This window comes from Ciconia boyciana, chromosome 2 (assembly GCF_034638445.1).
Source record: "Ciconia boyciana chromosome 2, ASM3463844v1, whole genome shotgun sequence".
Classification (NCBI taxonomy): domain Eukaryota; kingdom Metazoa; phylum Chordata; class Aves; order Ciconiiformes; family Ciconiidae; genus Ciconia; species Ciconia boyciana.
Window position 1 is genome coordinate 145406607 of NC_132935.1, and position 22040 is coordinate 145428646.

A 22040-nucleotide genomic window follows, 5' to 3' on the forward strand; every position below is an offset into this window, starting at 1 on the left:
ATAATGTGAGTAACAATGTAGATGCAGAACACTGAAAACAATGGCAATGATCAGTTATGTGAGGTCCTGTTACTGTAATAATGGCACAGATAATAACAATAGTTGCAAAGTTTATTCTTTGGCCCACAATATTGTTTCTGGACCCTCTTGGTATAGAAGAACAACTAGCTATTTCCCTTAAGCACTTTCACTTTCTCCTCCACAAGAGAACAGTTTTACTCAATGACTAGTCCACCTCCAAAAGCATCCTTATACAAGCTATTTTAACTTTTAAAAACTATCTGATGCCTGCCCATTATTTCCTGAAAGTCAGGTCTCTGGAAAGCATCATAAGTGGGACACACTGAGATACAAGCACATACAATTTTTCCCCTAATTACCTATTAAGATAGACTGAGCAGAGTCAGATTGGAGTGCTGCAAAGAGATTAACGGGTACTGATTGCAGTGTTTCTTTTATTAATAAAACCAGAAAGTTTGAAGCTTGCAAAGGAGGAAAGACCTTGCAACAACTTCATGAAACTTGCCATATGCAACAGCATGGGGAAAAACTCTTGATCACTGAGACAGTGATTCAACACTGGGGATATACCAGAATTACATTTGGTCAAAGTATTTCAGAAGCAGAATCTCACCTTGTAAAAATCTAAGCTGAAACCTGCTTGACAAAAGCCTTGTCCTTCAGGATCTGCATTGCCTGCAATTATGAAGGTAGAAGCATTTTATTGATTTCACAGTGCATGTGGAAGACAGCTTACACACCCCTGGAGCTGTAAGGCTGTAAATGCAAAACTACCAAAATACGTGAAAAGATGTGTATTCTTTATTAGAAGACGCAGAGCAAATGAAGACCTTCTACAGGACCCTGAACATGCAGCCCACTTGTGAAGATTTTGAAAAATAGGACCAGTTACTTGGGAATTTCTCCTCTCACTGCCAAGAAAGGACCCTTGCAACAACTACCAGGGATTCAGTTTGAATTTGGCTGGAGATACAAAAGTAAACAACTTAACAAGAAAACCTAGAATGGTCACCACAATCTGCTCTGCCATAAACACAAAAATAAGTGTTTACTAAGGCATTTTCAAAAAATGTTGACATAGCGGATGGCTCAGCATGGGTCAATGTTCAGGCAACATCCTGGTTATCTGTACTATGGCAAGGGAAAGGGGCACATGTCCTTCACAAGGGCCAGCCCTTTAATTGATACACATTTGCTCAGTGAGGACTGAAGTGTAATATAATTTTGGATGCACATTTGTACATGCAAAAACATCCTTCCTGCTTCTGTCCAGTTTTATTTCTAGTCTCCAAATCCTTATACAATTGTAGAAAGTGTGTTGGTATGCATTTTAGGGCTTTCCTGTGAGCGCTGGAGTGCTGGAAGTCTGCAGGATTGGGAAACTGAGAGCAGGAATGGCCACTTGAACTCTCTCTTCAAATGGCATAAGCCTTTGGCAAAGCCCCAGTGAGACATCAGAAGCACATGAAGCAGATCTTATTATCACCATTTCTTACAGATTCAGCTTCTTTCTGTCCATCCAGGGACAAGAATTAGGCTTTAAAAGAAAGACATAGCACAGCTCAGTTTAGAGCTATACTACAACGTGAGAAAAGGAAAGCCACAGAGTAACACCGAATGTACATGCAAATATCTGACGTTGCTATAGGTGTGCAGATTTTCTGGTAGATCATGGAAAGCATTATTGGGCTACATTATCACACATCTGTCAGATGTCAGGACAATCCAGCCACATGATATGATGCTGTCTCTAGATCTTCACCGGAAAGAGACCTTTTAAGTATGTGAAGTTAAGTGCCTATGTTTTCTGTAAAATGCCTGTTACTTTCTTGGCAAAAGAATCCATGAGAAACTCAAAGGTAGGAGCACAGTTTGCAGTAGAGGAACAGTTAAAAGGTGTGTTTTGAAATTAGCCCATGTGCACATGGCAAGAAAGCCAGCTGCAATAGCAGAGTCTCCGTACAAGTGGTATCTTGACAAGGAACTACATTCAGACTTCTCGTGTTATAGGCTAGCACATGCAGCTTGAAACAGCTACCCATCTCAGCTAAACTGAACAACATCATAGCTTTGCTGTGAGGGTTTCCCCTGGAAGGGATAGGTAAGCCCATCATATCTGCTATCTTACACACATTACGTTTAGAAAAAGTAACTGAAAGAACAATTCTCTGATCTGTGAGTGCAAAAACTGCCGTAGACGTAGCCCAGTCCAAACCTCAGTAAAGTCACTGGATACTTCATATTGATTTTAATAATCTGGAGCACTGAGGTAATGAGGGTATTAATAATCATCATCAACACTCAGACATAGGATACTGAACCGGATGAACAACTGATATAATCTAATGTGTGGCATTTTCTGCAGGCTTCTAGGTAACTGAACTTGGCTCTAAATATACATGCAGTTTTTCCCTGTTCCCCAAGAAGTAAGGCCCAGAGATGGCTACCACATCCTCAGAATAGCACAGAGAAGAGTGTGGAACAGCAGTGCTAGTGTGCATGGCTTTCTTCCATGCTGGAAGTCCTTCATAAATAAGCTATTGAGAATGATATTGGCATGAACGGTGATACAGGCTTGTGTGATAAAGGGGTCTGGTCTTCAGATGGTAATCCTGTGATGAGAGATTTATACTCAGCATAAGCATGAATAATTGGTTTAAAATGCTGTCTGGTTCTTATATAGATCCATTTGCTACATTTTAAAGCCATTTAAATTGAACCAATTATATCTCATCACTATAACTGCATAAACTTTATTTACTTAATTTCTCCTCTTTCAATTATACAATAAAGCATCCAATTGCAGGCATATAATTTATTGTAGATTTTTCTTTAAACCCTCATCCAATGCAATAATGTCATGTAGTAATCTTCATTCAACCAAGACTGTGTGAAGACTGAAAGGATGAAAACATTGGGTGCAATATCAATTCCTCCAACACAGGACTGTTTCTATTAATACTTACTGTTGCGACAAGGTGAATATTCAGCATAGGCACTGAAGTTCTGAATTGCTACATAGCAGGTGCCAACGGGGTCCTTCTCAGGGCTATCTTTAAGGGTTCTCCAATGATATAAGGGAGCACAAGCCTATCAAAACAGAAACGATGTCACATCTACCTTTGACACACTCACGCATCTGGCAAATGTAGTTTTTAATACACAGCGTACAAGGATTCTCTCTGGTATTGTATCATTCATACAGCAATGATCATAACGTATTGACAGAAGAAAATGCAGGACCACTGCTTCTTATAATTTCGTTATAACCTGAAAAGCATAGTCTGATCTTCCACTTATAGCCCTTAGCAGGTGAAATCTGCAAGTGACTACAACTCACATTTAAGCATATGTTACAAATACCTTCTAAGCCTGCTTCACAAGTAATACGTTTGCTCTATTAACTGCTTATTGCACAGGACTTGATCACATACATGTGGCTGAAGACATTCCTACTTCTGTCCTGATACGTCTTAAGATAATGGCCGTTGCAGCAGAACTGCTATGATTCTACTCTACTTAGCAGATGGAGATTTGTCAGGGTGTTGTGTCATATTGTCTATCACAATCATCAGATTGTCTGCCTTCTTATAAACCCCTGGTTCAAATCTTTGGAGAGATGATACAGCTGTAATGCATTCAACAGCCTCTGAGTGAACAGGTTTTTGCTAAGTAAGTAAGTTTTGGTTAGTGAACTAATATTTAATCTTCTGTGTTACAGTAGTGGTGTTACAAACATGACTGTAAGGATAAAAGATATACAAATTGTGTAGAGAGAGACATTATCTTTTTTGAAAGTAATTCAGATAATTGGAAAAATAAAAAAGATAAGCTGTCAGGTATGCAAGTCATTCTTCAGGAGTTCCTGTGCCCTAAAACTTTTCAGTTGGCTGGGCGGGGGGGAAGGTGGGGGAAGACACTACCTCTTTCTACAACCTTGCCCCTGTAAGATACAAACAAATCCTTCATTCATGTCCTAGGTTGTCTTACTTTTCCAATCAGAAACTTGTCTAGCTCTGGCAAGGCATTGTTATTATTCACATTACTGTATAAGCCTTCATTCTGCAATCAGTTCCAGCTGGATGAACCACTGTGCTACTCAGAGCTTACCATAAAAGTCAGAGCTTCTGGAACAATGGTTTAAGGACCAGGGGCTCTTAATATGCCCCTGCCTAGAAGACCTTACAGATTAAAACAGAGAGCAAAACCAAAGTGCAGCAAAGAGGAGTATGTGTCCTGTGAGGGTGATTTTAGGTACATCTGACATTGAGCAAAATGGATTGAAAAAAGAACTCAATATAATCATAAATGTTGACCTAATGCAGTTTACTATCACGTTTGTAGTTTAAAAAAAAGTTTCTGACAGCTTGACGACATTTTCTTTTTCTCTCCTTTCAGTCTACAAGGCTTAAAAGACAAAGATTTTCAGCTTCACTGTTCAAATTTTTGCCTGGAAAGTGTTGACTACATCTCTGTTTCAGAAAGCCTGAGAAGAATTATCAGCAGCAAAACAAAGTTTGGTCAGTACAGACACAGCACATCAGTCAGTGATGAGGTTTTCTGCTCATTTGATTAAGATTCAGCAAATGGTGGTAAAGAACTATTTTATTTCAGTTTGTGAACTGTTTAGTAGAGTACAGAAAATGCAAAATCTTCAGCTATTTTTAGAATTTTTTAGAATTTTTACATTTACTCAGCTCTGTAACAGAATAGGATGATGTTTTATTCATTACCTGTTTCATGTCAAAATCCTTCCCTAGGTTAACCACAAGGCATAGTATAGAAGGGAAAGCATTTCCTTTAGATACCTCTTCCCTTATGACTACTTCTTAAGTAATACTTGGAAGTTTTAAGCAAATCCCAAGACACATTATTGCTTTGCAATTTAAAAACTAACAAAACTAATGACCAAACTAATTATTCTTGTCACAATTACTTCAGTGACATTTTCAATGTAAAGCTTAGTGCATAAATTGTAAATATAAAATGTGTGTGTATAAGCAGCATCACCACTACTTTACTAAGCAATAAAAGTACTTGCCCCCTGCTGGAGTCCTCTTATCAATACAGGTAAAATGTTCAGTGGAACTGGAAAACAGACACTGCACTTTGACAGCAATCTTGAGTTGGAGATTTTTTATCATTACTTTTTTGGAGCTGTTTTACCATGACTATGACACAGCTGTTCAAAACAATGTAAATTTGACAAAAGAGGTCAGTGCTTTCTCTTACTAACTGATCTTCATCACAGGTTCTTGGCTTCCATTACATTCTGCATTTAACATTCCAAATAAAGCTTCATAATACAAAACATTTTATAGCATATAGCTATCAGTTACTGTGTATCTCTAAAACATGTCCATTATCTGTTTAAAAAAAATCATCATTCACTTCCATAACAATATGGCATTCTGCTGTTTTCACATGGCAGCGGGATCATCTTCAATGGATCATTTCAACCTGATTTTATAGACTGCTTTCATTTTCTGAGTTATATACATCATCTGTTTTATAATTCATGCATCATCATAGAGTTGTTTCCATAATTTACACATAGAGAGCTACTAAAGATATACATTTGAGAAAAATAAACATTATCTCCAAATGAATACCAAATACATAAGACTTACCACAACTTTTTCTTTATGAGCTTTGACTGTTGCCCCAAACCACTGATTTGTCTTAAACTCAATAGGTTCCCTGGTGCCATTGACTTTAATTTTCCTGTTGTCTGACAAAGAAAGAAGCAGTATGTTGACAGCTTAGTTTAAAAAGTATTACCCTGTGAATAACAGATACAAGCGAACAGACTAATGTATATATTAAATTGCATCCACTGTCATCGTCCTGCCAGCTTAACAGGAAATGGACGTTCTAGTATCATTTAAACCTTTTACTGGTTAGTGGAAACCAGCTTAAATTCACATGTGAAAATGCAAAATAATTACACTTAAACTTCAGAAAAAAAATACAAAGGACTGGAAGAAGAAACTCTGTGTTTCCCCCTGCAAAAAAAAAAAGTTTACCTGGAATTTATGATAAAGAATGAACAAGAATCTACAAAAATAGGTGAAAAGCCCTAAGAAGTTTTCTCATACGTGGTAGAAACTTTCCATGTAAAAACCATGTTCCATAATTAGTTTTTGTCAAACAAATGACATTTCTTAGCATGCTTATTCAAAGACCAACACTACAGATAGCAAAGGACTTAGTTTTTAACAGAATTACATGTGTACACACTGCCACAAGAGACAGCTTCTTAATGTTGCTTTATATACACTCTTGCAGATGTCAGCATAAGAGAAGCCATCTGGGCAAAGACTCAGGCCAATTATAATGCATTTCAGGTTTTAATAAAAAGCAGACATCCTTTCCTTTCACCCTCAGTTCTCTGAAGTAAACTGATTTCCCATATGTTCATGAGCTATGCTCTTCCCTTACCAGTCATTCCTAATGAACTTCTCAATTTATACATAAGCAGGGCATTACTCCTTCCCTCTTGTATCTGCATTCTCTTATGGTTGTTTCTGGTTCCTATCAGGAGGGATTTCACAAGAATCAATCCTTTTTATTCACTCTAAGTGAAAATAAAACCATAGACTGTCTACTTTGGAATGTGGGAAAAAATGCAATGTCAGATTATATTGTATGGATTTACATACATTTTTTAAAAAACTGAAGAAAAATTCAGCTGGTATAATTGTCACCTTTAAAAAGCCAACACTTCCTGGGATTTGCCTGACAGGAATAAAGGAGATACCTGAATGCTTTTCTAGGATGCTGGATCACCAGTTACCTCAGCTTGTGGTAACCTCATAAATGTCACAGATATAAACTGAATTAGAAAGAAAAATGCATTATATTTGGAGAACAACGTTACTCTATCTCTGTATTTTTCTAATAAACATGAAGGGAAGTTGGATGAGAATGAATCTGTGAAGGTTTGAAAGTCTCTGAGAAAACATTTTCCTTCATCAAATATTTATTTCTGTGCTGCACCAATTACAGGAGCTAGTATGGAAAGCCATGCTTAGAGAGATAAGAGATAAATTTCAGGAATATTTAGATCTTAAAAATTCAGGAAGAATAATTTAAAATCACTCTAAAAATATTAATTTTAAATATATATTTTATTTAAATTAGGCCTAAACTTTAAGAGTGTGGGAGACCGCGACTTTGACACACTGCATTGTAGGAGCTTCCAGCTTCTACCTAGTTGTTGGCTACACCACTTTTGATTATTTTTTCCAGTGAAGTCAGACCCTTTCAAACTTTAAAGGTTTCTTTTTTCCTTTTTTAATGGTCCAGCAGATCTGAACATGATCAATGTCCACAGATGAGGCCTTGATAGAAACAAAGCTTTTGAAGCTTGAAAATCAGCCATGGTCAGCTTACAGCAGCCAGTGCTAGCCTGGCTCTGAGGATATTCATGACCAGTATTCTACCTTAAAAAGAGCTTACATTTTCAATCAAAACAGCGTACTTGTCTACTGGCAAAGTATACTCAAGTTTGAGAAGATGTTAGTTTTTAAAACTAGGACAACTGTTTGCAAGATTTATAAAAACCGTAGCTGAATTTACCAGTAGATCTGCAAGAACTGTACACACACACACACACCCCCTGCTTAGTGGCATATGGTGTAGTATGAATCCTTCATCATGTGGCATGGGATTTTCATTATAAAATAATGAGTAAAATATCACACACACCCAAATTAATAAATAGCTTTTTTCCCTAAATAAATCTCTTTTGGCAGAAATTCTCTCATCATCTTTGCTCAGGATCCTTGCTGGAGCGATGGAGTCATATTCCTAGTTTCTGAGGTTGTGCCTTAAAATACAGTTTAGTCTTTTGTATATAACAACCATTCAGTACTTCAGATTGCTGTGAACCAGCTACTGCTTCCCCTATAACTTTATCAAAATGAAGCTATATACACAATTAACTTGTCTGAATACACATGGACTGTCATTACTGTGCCCTGATTGTATTCCATTAGGACGTAGGAATACAAGGCTCTGAATGAAGCAAGCCACTGTAAACGTCCACTTCTGAGCTAGTTATCGACTTACAACTGAGGGCACAGTTCTCCTAAAGCAAAAATCTGAGAAGGTCAGAAGAACCATGGCCTGAAAGTACTTAATTTTTTTTACCAACTGTAGATAGCCAAGGATGACCAACTTAGTGTAGGCTCAGGCCAAAGCTATTTGTTTACTCAGATAAATCCCAATCCAGTTGTCAAAAAAACCCCCCAAAAGCTGTTATTTCTGTCTTTGGTATATCCCTCAAAACTGTGTTATCTAAGTGTTTCAAAAAATAACATGTCTGTGTCCTGACAACACCCTCATGACACGGAAGTATCTCTCCTTCTGTTATTTAAGGGATCTGAGGCCCACAGGCTATGTCTATACTGTATCTTACCCACAGGCTAAGCTATATTTCTGTGAGCAGCAAAAACTTGGCTTGAATTTGGGTTGCATTGAAATGTCATCTTCTCTTGTGGAGAATGCCTGGCCCCTTTTAGGAAGGAGTCCAGGCTATCTTGTATCATGATACGTGACACTAGTGCAAGGATAGCTAGAATACAAGGCAGCAGCTGGGCTGGGCACACAACGCCTGAGCCTGTCCACAGAGCGGTCCAGGGAGTGCCTGAGTACCAGCTGGATCGCTTCAGAGCCAGCCCAGGAGCTGTTCCAGATGGTCAACAGCCTGGATGACTCGCAAATTTGGCTTGAAACTCAGCCCTGGAGTCACTCTTAATTGCACTGCCTAAGACTGTATTGAAGACTAAGGCCCAGACAATCAGGAATATGCAAAGAGCAGAGAGATGTACAAGTATAAATCTAGGTGCAAGGACATCCTTAAACTGCATTTCAGCAACCCAAAAGCATCTCATTTTCTACTGCAGGAGCCAAGACTCCTATACATTGGTACTGCCCCACAATCCAGCTTCAGAAGCAGCTCTGGAGATGGTGAAACACGATTCTCAAAATCAGTGTTCCTTCACCCAGTCTTTTAGACTTGAGGTACCTAGGGGCTACCAAAGGGAAAAAGGCCCCTTAAATTGCCAAAGCAGTAGCTGGACAAGTAGAAAGATTTGAATTCAGACAGTAAATAGCAAACATATGTAAGAACAACAGTGCAGAGATTCATTTTTAGGAATTAAAGCCTGAACCTGGAATGTTAATGCAAATCCATCATTTGCACACATTAGACTAAATTTGGCACTTTCTACAGGGGTTGATCTCCTCTCAGTCACTGAGTCAGCACATTATAAACTGTTTAACAGGCATGAATCAAACATTACTCTTACAAATATTTCTTTGTTGTAGTAATCAGAATCTGCATAAGAAACAGATGTATTTGCAAATACTAATAGTGGCTCATTGTGATTCATTCAGACCTTGAAAACGAGAAGTAAAAAATGCAGCATCTGTTATAATTTGAAAATACCGAAATGAACAAAAGCAAATCAAAATATTTTAATCAAACTTAACACACGAACACAACGCTTCTAATCAAAGCAACAAATTCGGCTATGTGATACACCTGCAACTCTTTCAGGTAAGTTCTCACCCTTCAGGAACTTCGCAAAGTATTATCTTTACTTGCTCCGTGTGTGTTTGCCTGTATGTACTGGATAAACGCAGATGGCCATTAACCAGGCATCTGCAGCAGGCCGTGACACTCTGCCCTCTAATCTGTACCTACTCAGACTACACCCACAGCGGCAAATCCCTTTCAAATACCTGTTTTGATATATGTGTGTGTGTATGTATCTATGCACATCCACACATATAAATAAATACAGATAATACAAAATGTAATATATATCATATATTTACACATAATTATATATACACAGAGTAGAGGTGAATAATCACCTCAGCCTATCCATATTTATATAAAATGGGAATACAAACATACAAAACCAACAAACATTTATATTTATATAAATATATACAGGTCAAGGAAAGTGAATATCTCACTCACATGCAGACACGCAGCAAAAGGAAAAGAGGCAACTCACGTAAGTTGCAACAAGGGAATTTCTGATTAGATATAAAGAAAATACTCTTCACAGTGAAGGTGATCAAGCACTGGAAGAGATTACCCAGAGAGGCTATGGCATCTCCATCCTTAGGTAGTTTCAGAACTTGGCTACACAAGGCTCTGAGCAACCTAATTTAACTTTGAAAACAGCCCTGCTGCATCATTAGGGTCGTGGCTTACAGGAGGGAAGAGAGAGAGGGAGGGGTTCGTACTGGCATACACGGTCCCATATTCTAGAAGTGAGGGAAGAGAGGGGATCTTGTCAACCTTATCACCATGGCAGAGTGGTATCTTTTTGGTATCATTACCATAAAAGATTCCAATGATACCACCCATTACTAAGCAAAGATAAATCAGTAACATTCACAGGGTCATTGATTTTAGACCCTCACGAGAGAAACAGAACACAAATGCAAAGCTGAAGAGTATGATCTAGGGAACCAAGCCAAGCAATTGCTTTCAACATTAATGCTGGGGGGGAAAAAGACTCCATAGTGTTTAGAGACAGTAAGGATATGCAAAACCCTTGCATGATGAGAAGAGTTGCTTCTATTTTTAGATTTATCTGATTCTGCAAACATCTATTTAATTTCTGTTTTTTATTGTGCCTTAGATGCTATTCATATGAGTTATTTTTTTTAATTTAATAGATCATATCTAGAGAGCTTTATTTGGACTTTCATTCCATGAATCAAGAAAAAAGAATCATCAAACTCAATAGGATTTTTTAAGTACAATCTGATCAAAAACAAATTAAGACCTCAAGGGCTTGAACTAACATAGCTAAGGGTATTTTTTCCCTTCTTTAGATAAGGCTGAGACTTATAAAAGAAACTCATGAGGGTCTATTATAAATGAGAATGCTACAAGTGAACCATGGGGCTCCAGATAAGGTCTTACTGGCATAGTGGACTGAAATGTGTCAACATTTAAAAGTACAACAAAGTTGTCCCTCAGCACTTTCTCTTGAGATGCAAATTCTGTTTTATAACAGGATTCTAAGTTTTCCCTAGAATCTTACCATCTTTACAACTAATGATTTTTTCATGTAACTAAACCTCTTGAGCCCCACAATACATCCTTTCCTTATACAGTACCTGGGTTCTGTTACAATCAGCTCAACAGCTGGCCAGATTAGCTCATGTTTTTTATCAACTGCACACTTGGCCAGAACAGATCTACATCCCCCTCCCATTTCTCTTCAGAGGCAGTTCAAATTTTCTCCAGCTAGTTTAGAAAAATATAACCTATTTTACTAGAACAAGTAAAGTTAACTGATAGCAAAGACAACATCTTAGTGAGTCCTGGAAACTTAGGAGAAGTGGTGTCTAAAATTCTGCCTTTTGGAGCTAATTTAAAACATAAGAACTTGTTGCAGTCTGTTAAGTATTACAATTAAAAGTGACCATTATAATGAGTTTCTGAAATATGAACTATTAGCTCTTTACCAGATTTCAAACGCAATAGTGCACTTCAGGGGGCATTTAAGTTTGCTTCTGGCTGCAAGATGCTTTGAGTGGTTCAGAAGTTCCCCAGTTAATCAAGTGGGGAGAAAGTTGTCTTCATATTGCTCTCCTGCTACCTCTCCTGGCAGCTGAATGGAAGAGCACCGAGCTTAAACACAAGGACTTGGTAATTCTACCTCAATGCTAAAGCAGAAATAGTCATTACGAAATGAGGTTTACAATGAAGAAACTGAAAAGGAGAAGTTAGCTTTGTGTAGGTAAGAGAGGAAAGACAGATCACAGCTCTTTAATATAATGCCAATGCTTGTTCCCCTGTCCTGTCATTGAATTTCAAAGGGGTTTAAAAAAAAAAGTTTAGGGGTTGGACTAGATGATCTTTAAAGGTCCCTTTCAACCCAAACCATTCTATGATTCTATGAAAGAGTATCACAGCCTTACACTGCAATGCAACAGGACAGCTTTAAGCAGGGAAACAAGGGAGAAGAGTCTCTGCCCTTCAGTCTGTATCTCCTGGAGTAAGGGGATACTAAAAGCCCTTTCATTATACTTTATCTCAGTTCCCTGCTGCAATGAAGCAGGTTAAAGGACCAGTTGTGCGCTCAGGGGCAGTGCTTTCAGCTTCTTCCCAGAGTCTTAGCCCCGGTGCCCAGATTTAGGGAGCTTTAGAGAACTGCAAACATGGGACTTACGCAGAGTCAGTGCTGTATCAACAGCAGGAAACACCCAGAGTTCCTGCTAAAGCCCCTTCTTGGCTGGAGGCCATATCACTGGCCAACCCATATGGGAATGTCCAATTACATGACTTGCTTATGGATGGGTCGGCTCAAATCCTACAGCATGTCAAAATTTCATCCTACTTCCCTCCTCTGCCCCCTTGTCCCTTGTCAGGAACAATATTTCATCAGTAGGATTAATTACTGATGTTAGTTTGCAAGTAAAGCACCTCATTGCTTTGGAAATCTCTGGATTAGCTACTATGAAGAAGAGAGATAGGTGATCTGAGAAATTAGTGACAATCTGGGAGAACTGCCTGTAGAACAATTTCAGTTAGGTGGTATGACCTTTAGGAATGGGGTGCAGATACTCCTGCACCTCTATTAACTCTAACTAAGCCATCTTCTCAGCAGAGTAGTTTAGCCCACACACATTTCCACATTAACACAAGTTATACAGCTGCTCATAGAAGACAGACCAGCTTGGGCATCCTAACATTTGCACAGTGCCACACAGATGATTTCAGGAGTAGTCTTGGATTTGAGTATCAGTGCTAGCAGTAAGGAACCCAGTCTGTGTTTGACAGCTAGAACATGGCACTTGGAAGTGATGAAACATTTTTTAAAGTGTTTTCATATCTTTTACTGGGAATTGAGTGAATACTGAGTGTTCCTGTTGGGTATACATTAGCAACCAATGCAATGTCTACTCCCTCTTGTGATCTTAGTTTCTGAGAAAAAAGGAGCAAGAGAGCTTCACAAACAATAAGGATTTGTCTTTTGTCATTTAAAGCTTACATGACACAAAGAATAGAGTTTAGTCCTGAGTGTCACAGCCTGTGTGGTGGTGGGGAGGTTTGCTGCACCTTGCCAGTGACGCTGGGTGCAACCCTTGCAGTGTCAGATCTCTGATCTACTGAGGAACATCACAGTTGTCTTACACCTGTGTCAGGATGTCAGGTCCAGTTAGGCTTAGCATTTGTATTCTCCCTTCAGGACTCTATGGCATGCAGGATATAGAATAACTTTCTTTAAACTAAAAATTTAGTTATTTAAAAATAGAAATATATTATTCACAGAGAAAAACAAAACTCTTCAACAAAACAGCCTTTACAGGACCAAAGACCATCCTATCTCAGTGTTTACCATCATAATATTAACCTAAGCAAGCCTAAGTTTTTCACTAAGGCGTCTATCACTTACTTGGTTCCCTCAAATCACTTTCTGAACAAATGTCCCCTCTATCTAAGGCAATATGTACTTTAGAAACTCAACACATTATTTTTTCCTTTCTTCCCTTCCCTGACTCATGAGCACGTTCTTGTTCATCATTGTCTCTTAACAAGCCTCAAATGCTTGTGGAGAAACATTTTCTTCCTTTTTAGTTTGTTATACTTTACAGCCCATAACAAGGCATATTTATCCATTCATTCAGTAAACATCTCAATATCTGTAAAATACAGGATAACTGTAAATTAGTACAAAGCAACTCCACACCTGTAACACCATGATATTCAAAAATGTCCAGAATCTTGACTGAAGCCATCACAGAATACTAGTCAGTGTCCTCACTGTTTTCATTTAGTAGGACTGAGATATTAATAGTGTTAATACAAATAACATCAAAGCATTTGCAAATGAAGGAACGCTTCTTGAAGTTAGGTCTACTGTTCTTGTGGAAACAGTGAAATAATCTGTACAGTTACATATGAGTCTTACCAATTAGGTGCCCACTTACATACTTATTGGTGGCTGTAAAAGTCCAAATAACATCCAAGTGCACTGTATGTTCCCTCCTCAACAGCAGAACGTAACTCACATTGAATGCAACATACCTGAGCTTCATTTGTGTACCCAGCCCTCAGAAATGGAAGACATAAGCCCTCATGCTCATAAGTAATTTAAGCTAGTGGTTTTCAACCACTTGGATTTGTTGATCTCTTGAATTTTTATGTTCTAGTGGTCTGTGACCTGCAGCAATTTCACATATCTAACTTGGGATATGTGAATCTACTTTTCTTTTACAAATTCTTTAGAATTTAGAAGTCCTCCATTGAACTCTTGTGGCTGAAAAATACTGATTTAGTAAATTCTTTATCTATTTGTTGGGTCACACTGCCTTTTAAGTGTTACATTATATTCTCCCTTTCTTTCTAGTTCCACTTAGTTTTTACTTCTGATCTTAATTAAAAATGCTTTAATTTATTCAGCAGTTTTGTTTCTTTTATTGTGCTTAGTGAATCTAACTGAAAGAGCTGATATTATTTGATTAGAGTAAAAAAAAAGTACTTTAAAAAGGAAGCTTTGTATCAATATGCATCAAAATGAAATCTTCCAGCTCTGAAACAGCCTCTGTAGTTTTTCTGGCTTGTTTCAGAAAACACTCACAAAGTTTTCCAAGACTTTTCAAAATCTCCTATGAGGCATGAAGTATTAATCTTTAAATTAAAGCTGCTAGAGCTGGATTTTCAGTATTCTAACAATTACTGTGTGTTTTTGTTTTGGGAGAAAGGATAATCTTGTGGTTAAGGAACTGGAGGAAGAAGAAAAAATCCCTAGTCAGTTACCAGTACCATCACCAACTTTCTGTATGATCTTGGACAACCAAGACTGACTTTTTTCTGTTCATCACAATAAATATAAAAATGGGAATATAAATATAAAATGGAAGTAGCAGCATTTTTGAGTGATGTTGTAGGGAGAAGGCATTGTGACTACAAGGTGCCTGTACAAGAAAGAGCCATAAACTGAAAATAGCCCTCATATTTCCTAAGGACTATCTAAGTCCTGCTAGGCATACAATGGCCAAAGGCTCCAAAAGGAACTGTGTGTAACAGACTATTTGAAATAGCATCATCTAGGATAGAGCTCATGTGGACTGCTCTGTTTGGGGGAATAGGGGAAAGGTGGAAAACTCGCTCCTATAAGTAGCGTATTTTGGACAGAAAAAACTGACATGAAATATACATCCATACTTCAGCAAGAAGAATCATCTAAGGGGTATTGGAGATGGCCTTTATGTTGCTGGCAATGAAGAACGGGTGTTGGTGCAAGCTATGCAAACCTTCCTGGGGTCCCTGTCTATGAGGGCAGCTGGCCATTGCTGAATTGTGTGAAATGACACCTTTACTGCCCTTGGTACTGGAATTAGACAGCTAATGATAACACTGCTAAACCTGCCTATACTGCAGTCCCTCCTCCAAGTACAGTGCATTTATATCTACACAGTGGGCTCTCTCTGGCTAACTTCAGCTGTCTACAGGTTCAGGCATCTACCCAGGGGACACAAACAACCGTCTCAGGTAGACTGAGTGAACCACACTTTGGAGATTCCAAGCTGAGTAGTTGAGCGATACAGTCCAAAGCCTTGTTGATAATACTTACTCATCAGCCTGCGTTTGTGCCTTTATTTGAAACATACTATCTGCAAAAGTACATCTCTGCCAACAGCATGGAGCTGTCCTGAGTCTCTTTAGTCAACTTTTCTGGAGTTTCCCACAGGAAAGCCAGATGTCCTTCTAGTTTTCATCACTAGGTTTTCATTCATTTTTCAAAATGTCCCTTTAAAATGCGATGGAATTTTCATTTGGCCTGTAAGTTTTCTATTCAAATCTGAAATTAATTTGTATAGATAATATATTTCACTTCTGTTACATGAGCTATCTATTCATAAGATGGGAATACAGGAGTATTTCCTAAACTGCTTTTATTTTAAAGATGTACACTCAGAGCATATTACAATAGAAATATTGCATGCATATGAGGTCTGTACATTCACATTTATATATAACCATATGCTATACATAGTATTACATGCCCAAGTAGCCACATACACATACAGGAGCTATCTCTTACTCTGTTTTGAGGAATGCCCAGCATGATGGGAAAGTCATCCTGAGTAGAGTTCATAGACACTAATATAGTAATAGGATGTGTGGGTGGCTGGAGCTGGAAGGGGTAAACAACTGCACTGCTTACTTGCTACATTTAAGTAAGCTCTTCTAATTTAATTTGGGCTCTCAGAAAAAAACAGAATTGTATTGTGTTCACATTTAAATAAACCACAAATGTTAAGATTAAATATAACCTAAAGAATCATAACTTTTGCTAATGATTAAACTGTCAAAGTCTGCCTAAATAAAGGAATCAGTTTTAAAGTCCTTGCAAACAACTAGGTTTAAATTATTTTCAAGACCTATAAAGAGACAACAGAAAACATAAACAGCCTGAACTGTTTAAAACGTGTGTTCCCTCTAATTAAATAAGAAACATCTGTCTTGGGATTTTGGAAGTGGATATAATCTATCCACATTGTGCCTAAATCAGTTTGCATCTAGCTTCTATTCTGAAATAAAATTCTTGTGTTCTGAAATAATTAAATAAGCATGCCACATGAGGTGCTTCATCCATCTGAACAGACAGAAAACCCCTTGTTGAAAATAACAGCAAAGACTAGCTATCCTGTGATTTCCAGGATTCAGAGAAGTGTGTGAGACATGGGTTTTCGGGTTTTGCCTTGTGAGCAAAAAAAAGTATTTTCAAAATGAGAAATCTGCCACAAACACCTTTCATTAAAGCATTAAGATGAACCATGCACAGATCCTGGACGTCATACTCCTGTTATTTCTCTGGGGACCATTAAACCCTCCCCTGCAAGCGCACATGCATACAGACTCCCAGGAGCGGGATTTCTCCAGCGAACTGCAGATACTCAGATCAAAGTGACACAACTAAAGCGAGCGCGGAAGAAACTTGTGCCGAAGGGGGACCTGAGCACAGCAGAGCAACTCACACAACGCTGCGCTACGAGATGCAGCCATTTACTTACTGGTATTATCAAAGGGTATCTGCCTGCACTGGGTGGCGGGCCAGGCGCAGTAGTACACCGCTCCTCCTTCCACTATGTCTGGCTGCGTGGTGTTGGCTTTGGGAGCTCCCACCAGGACACTGACTCTGCGAAACACACCGGGAGGTCACCGGGGCGGTGGGGGCGCTCAGGACCCACGGGCGGCGGCCCCGGCACGCCGGGCCAGGGGCTGTCACCCCGGCGACCGGCCCGAGGGCTGCGGGCGGGTCGCCGCCGTTTGCCCACCGCCTTCCCCAAAGCCTCCCTCAAGCCCGTCGGCGCCCCGCAGCCCCGGCCAGGCAGGAGGGGCGGCCCGGCGGCGCTCGCTCGGGCACAGCCCGGACCCGCCGCACCCCGGGGCCGCGGGCGCCGCGCTGAGGGGAGCGGCCCGCCCAGCCCGCCCGGCGGCGGCGGCACTCACGTGCTGGGGTCAGGGATGTAGAAGTCCACCGAGTACCCGAAGTAGCTGCCCGGGGGCCCGCTGTACACCGTCAGCTTCTCCTCGTCCAGGTTGAAAGCCACCAGCGCCGGTGCCCAGAGCAGCGCTGACAGGAGGAGCAGCGCGCACGGCCGCTGCCGGCGGCGGGCGCGGCCGGCCCCGCGCCCGCGGCTGAGGCGCAGCATCCTCGCCGCCTCCGCGGCAGGCTCCCGCTGGCAGCGCGGAGCGGAGCGCAGCTGCGCGGCGGCCGTGCGGTGCCACGGCGGTCTGGCTGCCGCCGTGCGCTGGCGGCGGGGCGGGGGGCTGGCGGGGGAGGCTCGGCCCCACTCAACCCGCCGCCGCCGCCGCGGGGCGAGCCGCGCTCGGGCGCCCCCTGGCGGCCCGCGCTCGGCGCCCGCGGCAGGCATCGCAGCGCGGCGCCCCGCAGCTGTCGGCGGCTCCGGGGAGGCGCGGAGCTGCGGTGAGGCCCCGCCGGGAGCGCGGTGGCTCGGCGGGGAAGCTCTTCTTCTATGAGGCAGCATTTGAGCCCGAGGGAGCCCCCGCGCCACCGGTCGGTGCGTGGGCCCCGCTGCCACTGGGCAGGGCGAGGCGCTGGTGGTCAGTCCGGGGCCGCCTGGCCCGCGCGTCCCGCGGTGAGGCAGAAGCGGTCCCGCCGTCGCCGGCGGAGGTGTCGGCGCCTCGGCCCAGGACTGCACGACGCCTCCGGCGTTGTCTGCGAGATAGGACGGTGCTCACAGCGCTATGGTTGTGGTGTGGCCGTCGGGGACCCGGAGCGGCCCTCGTCCCCCAGTGCAGGGAGCGACGCTGGGGCCAGGGCCTGGGCAAGGTTTCTCCATCCTGGCTGAACACGGTGCTCGGGGTTTACTGCACTGACCAGGCTGTATCTGGAGAAACCAGTTTGTCATACTGAGAAAATCCACCAGTGAAGCTGGGAGAAATGCATGCTAAGTAGGACACCCCCTTAACTCTGCCCAGCAGAGTTACCCGATGGCTACGTTTGGACAGTCGTGTTCACAAGGGAAAATGGAGGAGTTGAGGCTGGTGATTTTTACTTGAATTTCTCTTGACTTCCAGGATTTTCAAGAACTTGAACTGAAGAGTCTGATACTTGAAAATGCCTTTTAGGAAACTAAAGTGCATGGAAAAAAAATAGACCTTCATCAGATTGCTATGTGACTGCCAGCATGGCTGTAATTTAGAAAAAAACCAGCAACCAAAACCCCCTTCTAACCACAGGAAAGATGTAAACCCAACCACACAGTTCAGAACACATTAGGAAATGCATTCCTCTGTAAGTTTCTCTGTTAGTGCTTGCCTGGCTAGATAAAGTTTTAATATGCTGAAGGGGGCACCTTACACTTGCGCGAAGGAAAGCATTACTATAGGCCTTTACCACAGCTCCATGCAGGAGCAGGTGTCATGCCTCTTTTCCCACAGAAATGACCAATACTATTTTATTGCATGTGGCATTGAAAGGAGCTTGTAGAAAGCTCCTCTTATAATTTCTTCATAAAAGTAATTAAAATCAGAGGGGTCTGGACAGGCTGGATCAATGGACTGAGGCCAGTTGTATGAGGTTCAACAAGGCTAAGTGCAAGGTCCTGCACCTGGGTCACAACAACCCCATGCAATGCTACAGGCTTGAGGAAGAGTGGCTGGAAAGCTGCCCAGCAGAGAAGGACCTGGGGGTGTTGGTTGACAGCTGCCTGAATATGAGCTGACAGTGTGCCCAGGTGGCCAAGAAGGCCAACAGCATCCTGGATTTTATCAGAAATAGTGTGGCCAGCAGGACCAGGGAAGTGGTTGTCCCTCTGTACTCAGCACTGGTGAGGCCACACCTCAAATACTGTGTTCAGTTTTGGGCCCCTCACTACAAGAGAGACATTGAGGTGCTGGAGCATGTCCAGAGAAGGGCACCGAAGCTGGTGAAGGGTCTGGAGCACAAGTCTGATGAGGAGCGGCTGAGGGAACTGGGGTTGTTTAGCCTGGAGAAAAGGAGGCTGAGGGGAGACCTTATCACGCTCTACAACCACCTGAAAGGAGGATGTAGGGAGGTGGGGGTTGGTCTCTTCTCCCAAGTTACTAGTGATAGGAGAAGAGGAAATGGCCTCAAGTTGCGCCAGGGGAGGTTTAGATTGGTTATTAGGATAAATTTCTTCACAGAAAGGGTTGTCAGGCATTGGAAGAGGCTGCCCAGAGAAGGGGTTGAGTCACCATTCCTGGAAGTATTTAAAAGACGTTTGGATGAGGTGCTTAGGGACATGGTTTAGTGGTGGACTTAGTAGTGTTAGGTTAACAGTTGGCCTCGATGTTCTTAAAGGTCTTTTCCAATGTAAATGACTCTATATTCTATGTTTTGCCCCTGCAAGCCCTACAATAGTGTTCTAGCTGGTTTTGTTAATAATATATATACGCTGACTCTTCCTGAAATGCTCCCTTCCATTACAAAGCTAAATGGGGCATCACACCCACATCTTGAGGGACAGTATTCTTATTTGTATTTTTTCTGGCCAACTCAAAGGTAGGAAGAAAAGGAGAACTATTTTATTTTCTATTTAATCAACTCTGTTAGGTGGAAAAAAGGATTGTTTTTCAGCATTTATAATACAGATGTGTCCAAAACAATATCAGAGAAAGATCAGAAGAATAGAGAACCCATTTATAAACATGCTACAGCAGAGCATGCCTATGAAAGCAGCTGAGTAGTTCGTTTTGTTCTGAGGTTCTGGTTTCTTTACTTTTGTGTTTGTTTTATTTGAAGTGCTTTATGGCAGGATTATTCAGATAAGACTGACATTCCTGTTCACAAAAATAGAACAGTGTGTTTATTTCCAGCATTAACTGTGTGACCCTTAGCTGTCCCCACAGGCTTGTAATATTCCTTAAATCTGCTCAGCTTACAGTTGTGCCGACTTTACTCTTGCTATTAGAGTGAAACGTCACCATTGACATTATTTTGTTATTTTACATTGAACAAGTATCTCTTAGAGATCTAAGGACCAGTAATAAATTCAGAAGTACCTCAATGACTTGTAGGGTTAACACTTACACTTAAAGGTTATAGAGTTTTTAGGCAACTGAAGGCATTTGAAAGTTGTGTTGCCTTATGCTAAATAATAATGCCGCCTGGCTCTTATTTAGCACAAGAACAGTCAGTTCCAGTGCTCAGCATCGTAAGTGAAGTCGTCGGGGCTCGGAGAACTGCTCAGATGGCACACCAGACCTGTGGCACCCAGGGAGCAAGAAGGCAGCACATTCTGGTACTGTATCCTTCTTGTACTGATCTATCGAAACCAGAGTTAAAATTCAGTAATTATCACAGTTGGAGACAGGTGAGTGTTCACACAAAAGAAAAGCAGAAGGGGCATAGCAAGAACATAGGCAGGCATGTTCTCCCCTTGTACCTGTCTTTGAGTTTGAAATATATGCCACCTAACCTGGTTGCTTTGAACTAAATTTAAAAAAGGAAAAAAGTGCTTCAAATGGCTATCAGTGCTAAAACCTGTATGGAGAGCAGGGCAGAATGAAAAGAAGGAAATCTCTTTCAAGATCCTCTTACCCCCAAGGTGTTAACATACAGCCGTACCCCTCCCCATACCTTTTTCCTCTTTTTTTTTCCCCCCATATAAAGAAGAGAGACATGAGTGTAGGATATTCCAAATCAATTCAAAGAGATAAAAGAAAACAACAATCTTTTCGTTTTTCGAAGGATTTGCTGTGTTACCCTAAATAACCTGGACCTGTTCTGATCACTGGAAGCGTATTCCAGATCTTGGTTTCCTTGGACTTTAGACTGGAAGCTGTGATCTGCACTGCTCAAGAGGTAAGCAGCTTCCCCAGTTGTTGGTAGGCTGAAGTTTGGTCTTTAGCATATCCATGGCCCAATACATTAACTGCTTTGAATATTGAACTAAAAAGTCTTAATAGGCTCTGGAATCTGACCTGGAGCCAGGACAGAGAGCTTTTATAAGAACACTTAGCCAAGAGTCCAAAAGTCATTATCTACCCTACAGAATAACTGGAAGGTCAGATTTGGGACCAAATAATTTATGAAGAAAAATACAAGATTCATGGTGTGAATGAATCTACAGCTTATACTATGTGCAGTTGGTGAGGTTAATACATCATTATGGTCTTTCCAATCTTAAAAATAGATCAGCCAAAGCTTCTATGGGAAGTTTTGTTGAAGCAAAACTTAAAGGTTAGTATTTCACGGAAGGCTCTATTATGAAAGCTTTAATCTTATTTATGGCACTATTTAGAAATCTGCCTGCTAGCAGAGGAAGGATAAGTATTTCAAAGAATCATATGGGATTTTAACATAAATCTTGTCAAAATTAGTGACAATTTTACTGTTAAATCTCTTCAAAACGTGGCAGTACAGAAGCCTAAGTGTCCAATTTCCATAGGAAAGCTTACCTTTTTTCTTGGCTGTTTCCTAGTTTTGTTTCTGTAGGCAGGAAGCCTTCTTCTGAACTGTAATTGGAGCCATTATAGAGAC

The 22040-nt window shown here is 41.1% G+C and overlaps 1 protein-coding gene and 1 long non-coding RNA gene across 2 annotated transcripts in view; one reads left to right on the top strand and one right to left on the bottom strand.

Moving 5' to 3' along the window:
* ITGA8 (integrin subunit alpha 8) overlaps window positions 1-17961 on the bottom strand; it is a 115456-nt gene extending 97495 nt beyond the window's left edge. Inside the window, exons 1-5 of the mRNA XM_072854362.1 lie at window positions 17522-17961; window positions 17083-17207; window positions 5652-5752; window positions 2988-3111; window positions 635-696 (exon numbers count right to left, since the gene is read on the bottom strand). Coding sequence (XP_072710463.1) covers window positions 635-696; window positions 2988-3111; window positions 5652-5752; window positions 17083-17207; window positions 17522-17946 — 837 coding nt within the window. The 5' untranslated portion in view covers window positions 17947-17961. The remainder of the gene's footprint in view (window positions 1-634; window positions 697-2987; window positions 3112-5651; window positions 5753-17082; window positions 17208-17521) is intronic.
* On the top strand, window positions 16973-21514 carry LOC140648420 (uncharacterized). The gene is made up of 4 exons (XR_012041201.1): window positions 16973-17084; window positions 18614-18830; window positions 20681-20799; window positions 21249-21514. It is a non-coding gene; the product is annotated as an uncharacterized lncRNA (long non-coding RNA).
* Window positions 21515-22040: the final 526 nt, after the last annotated feature.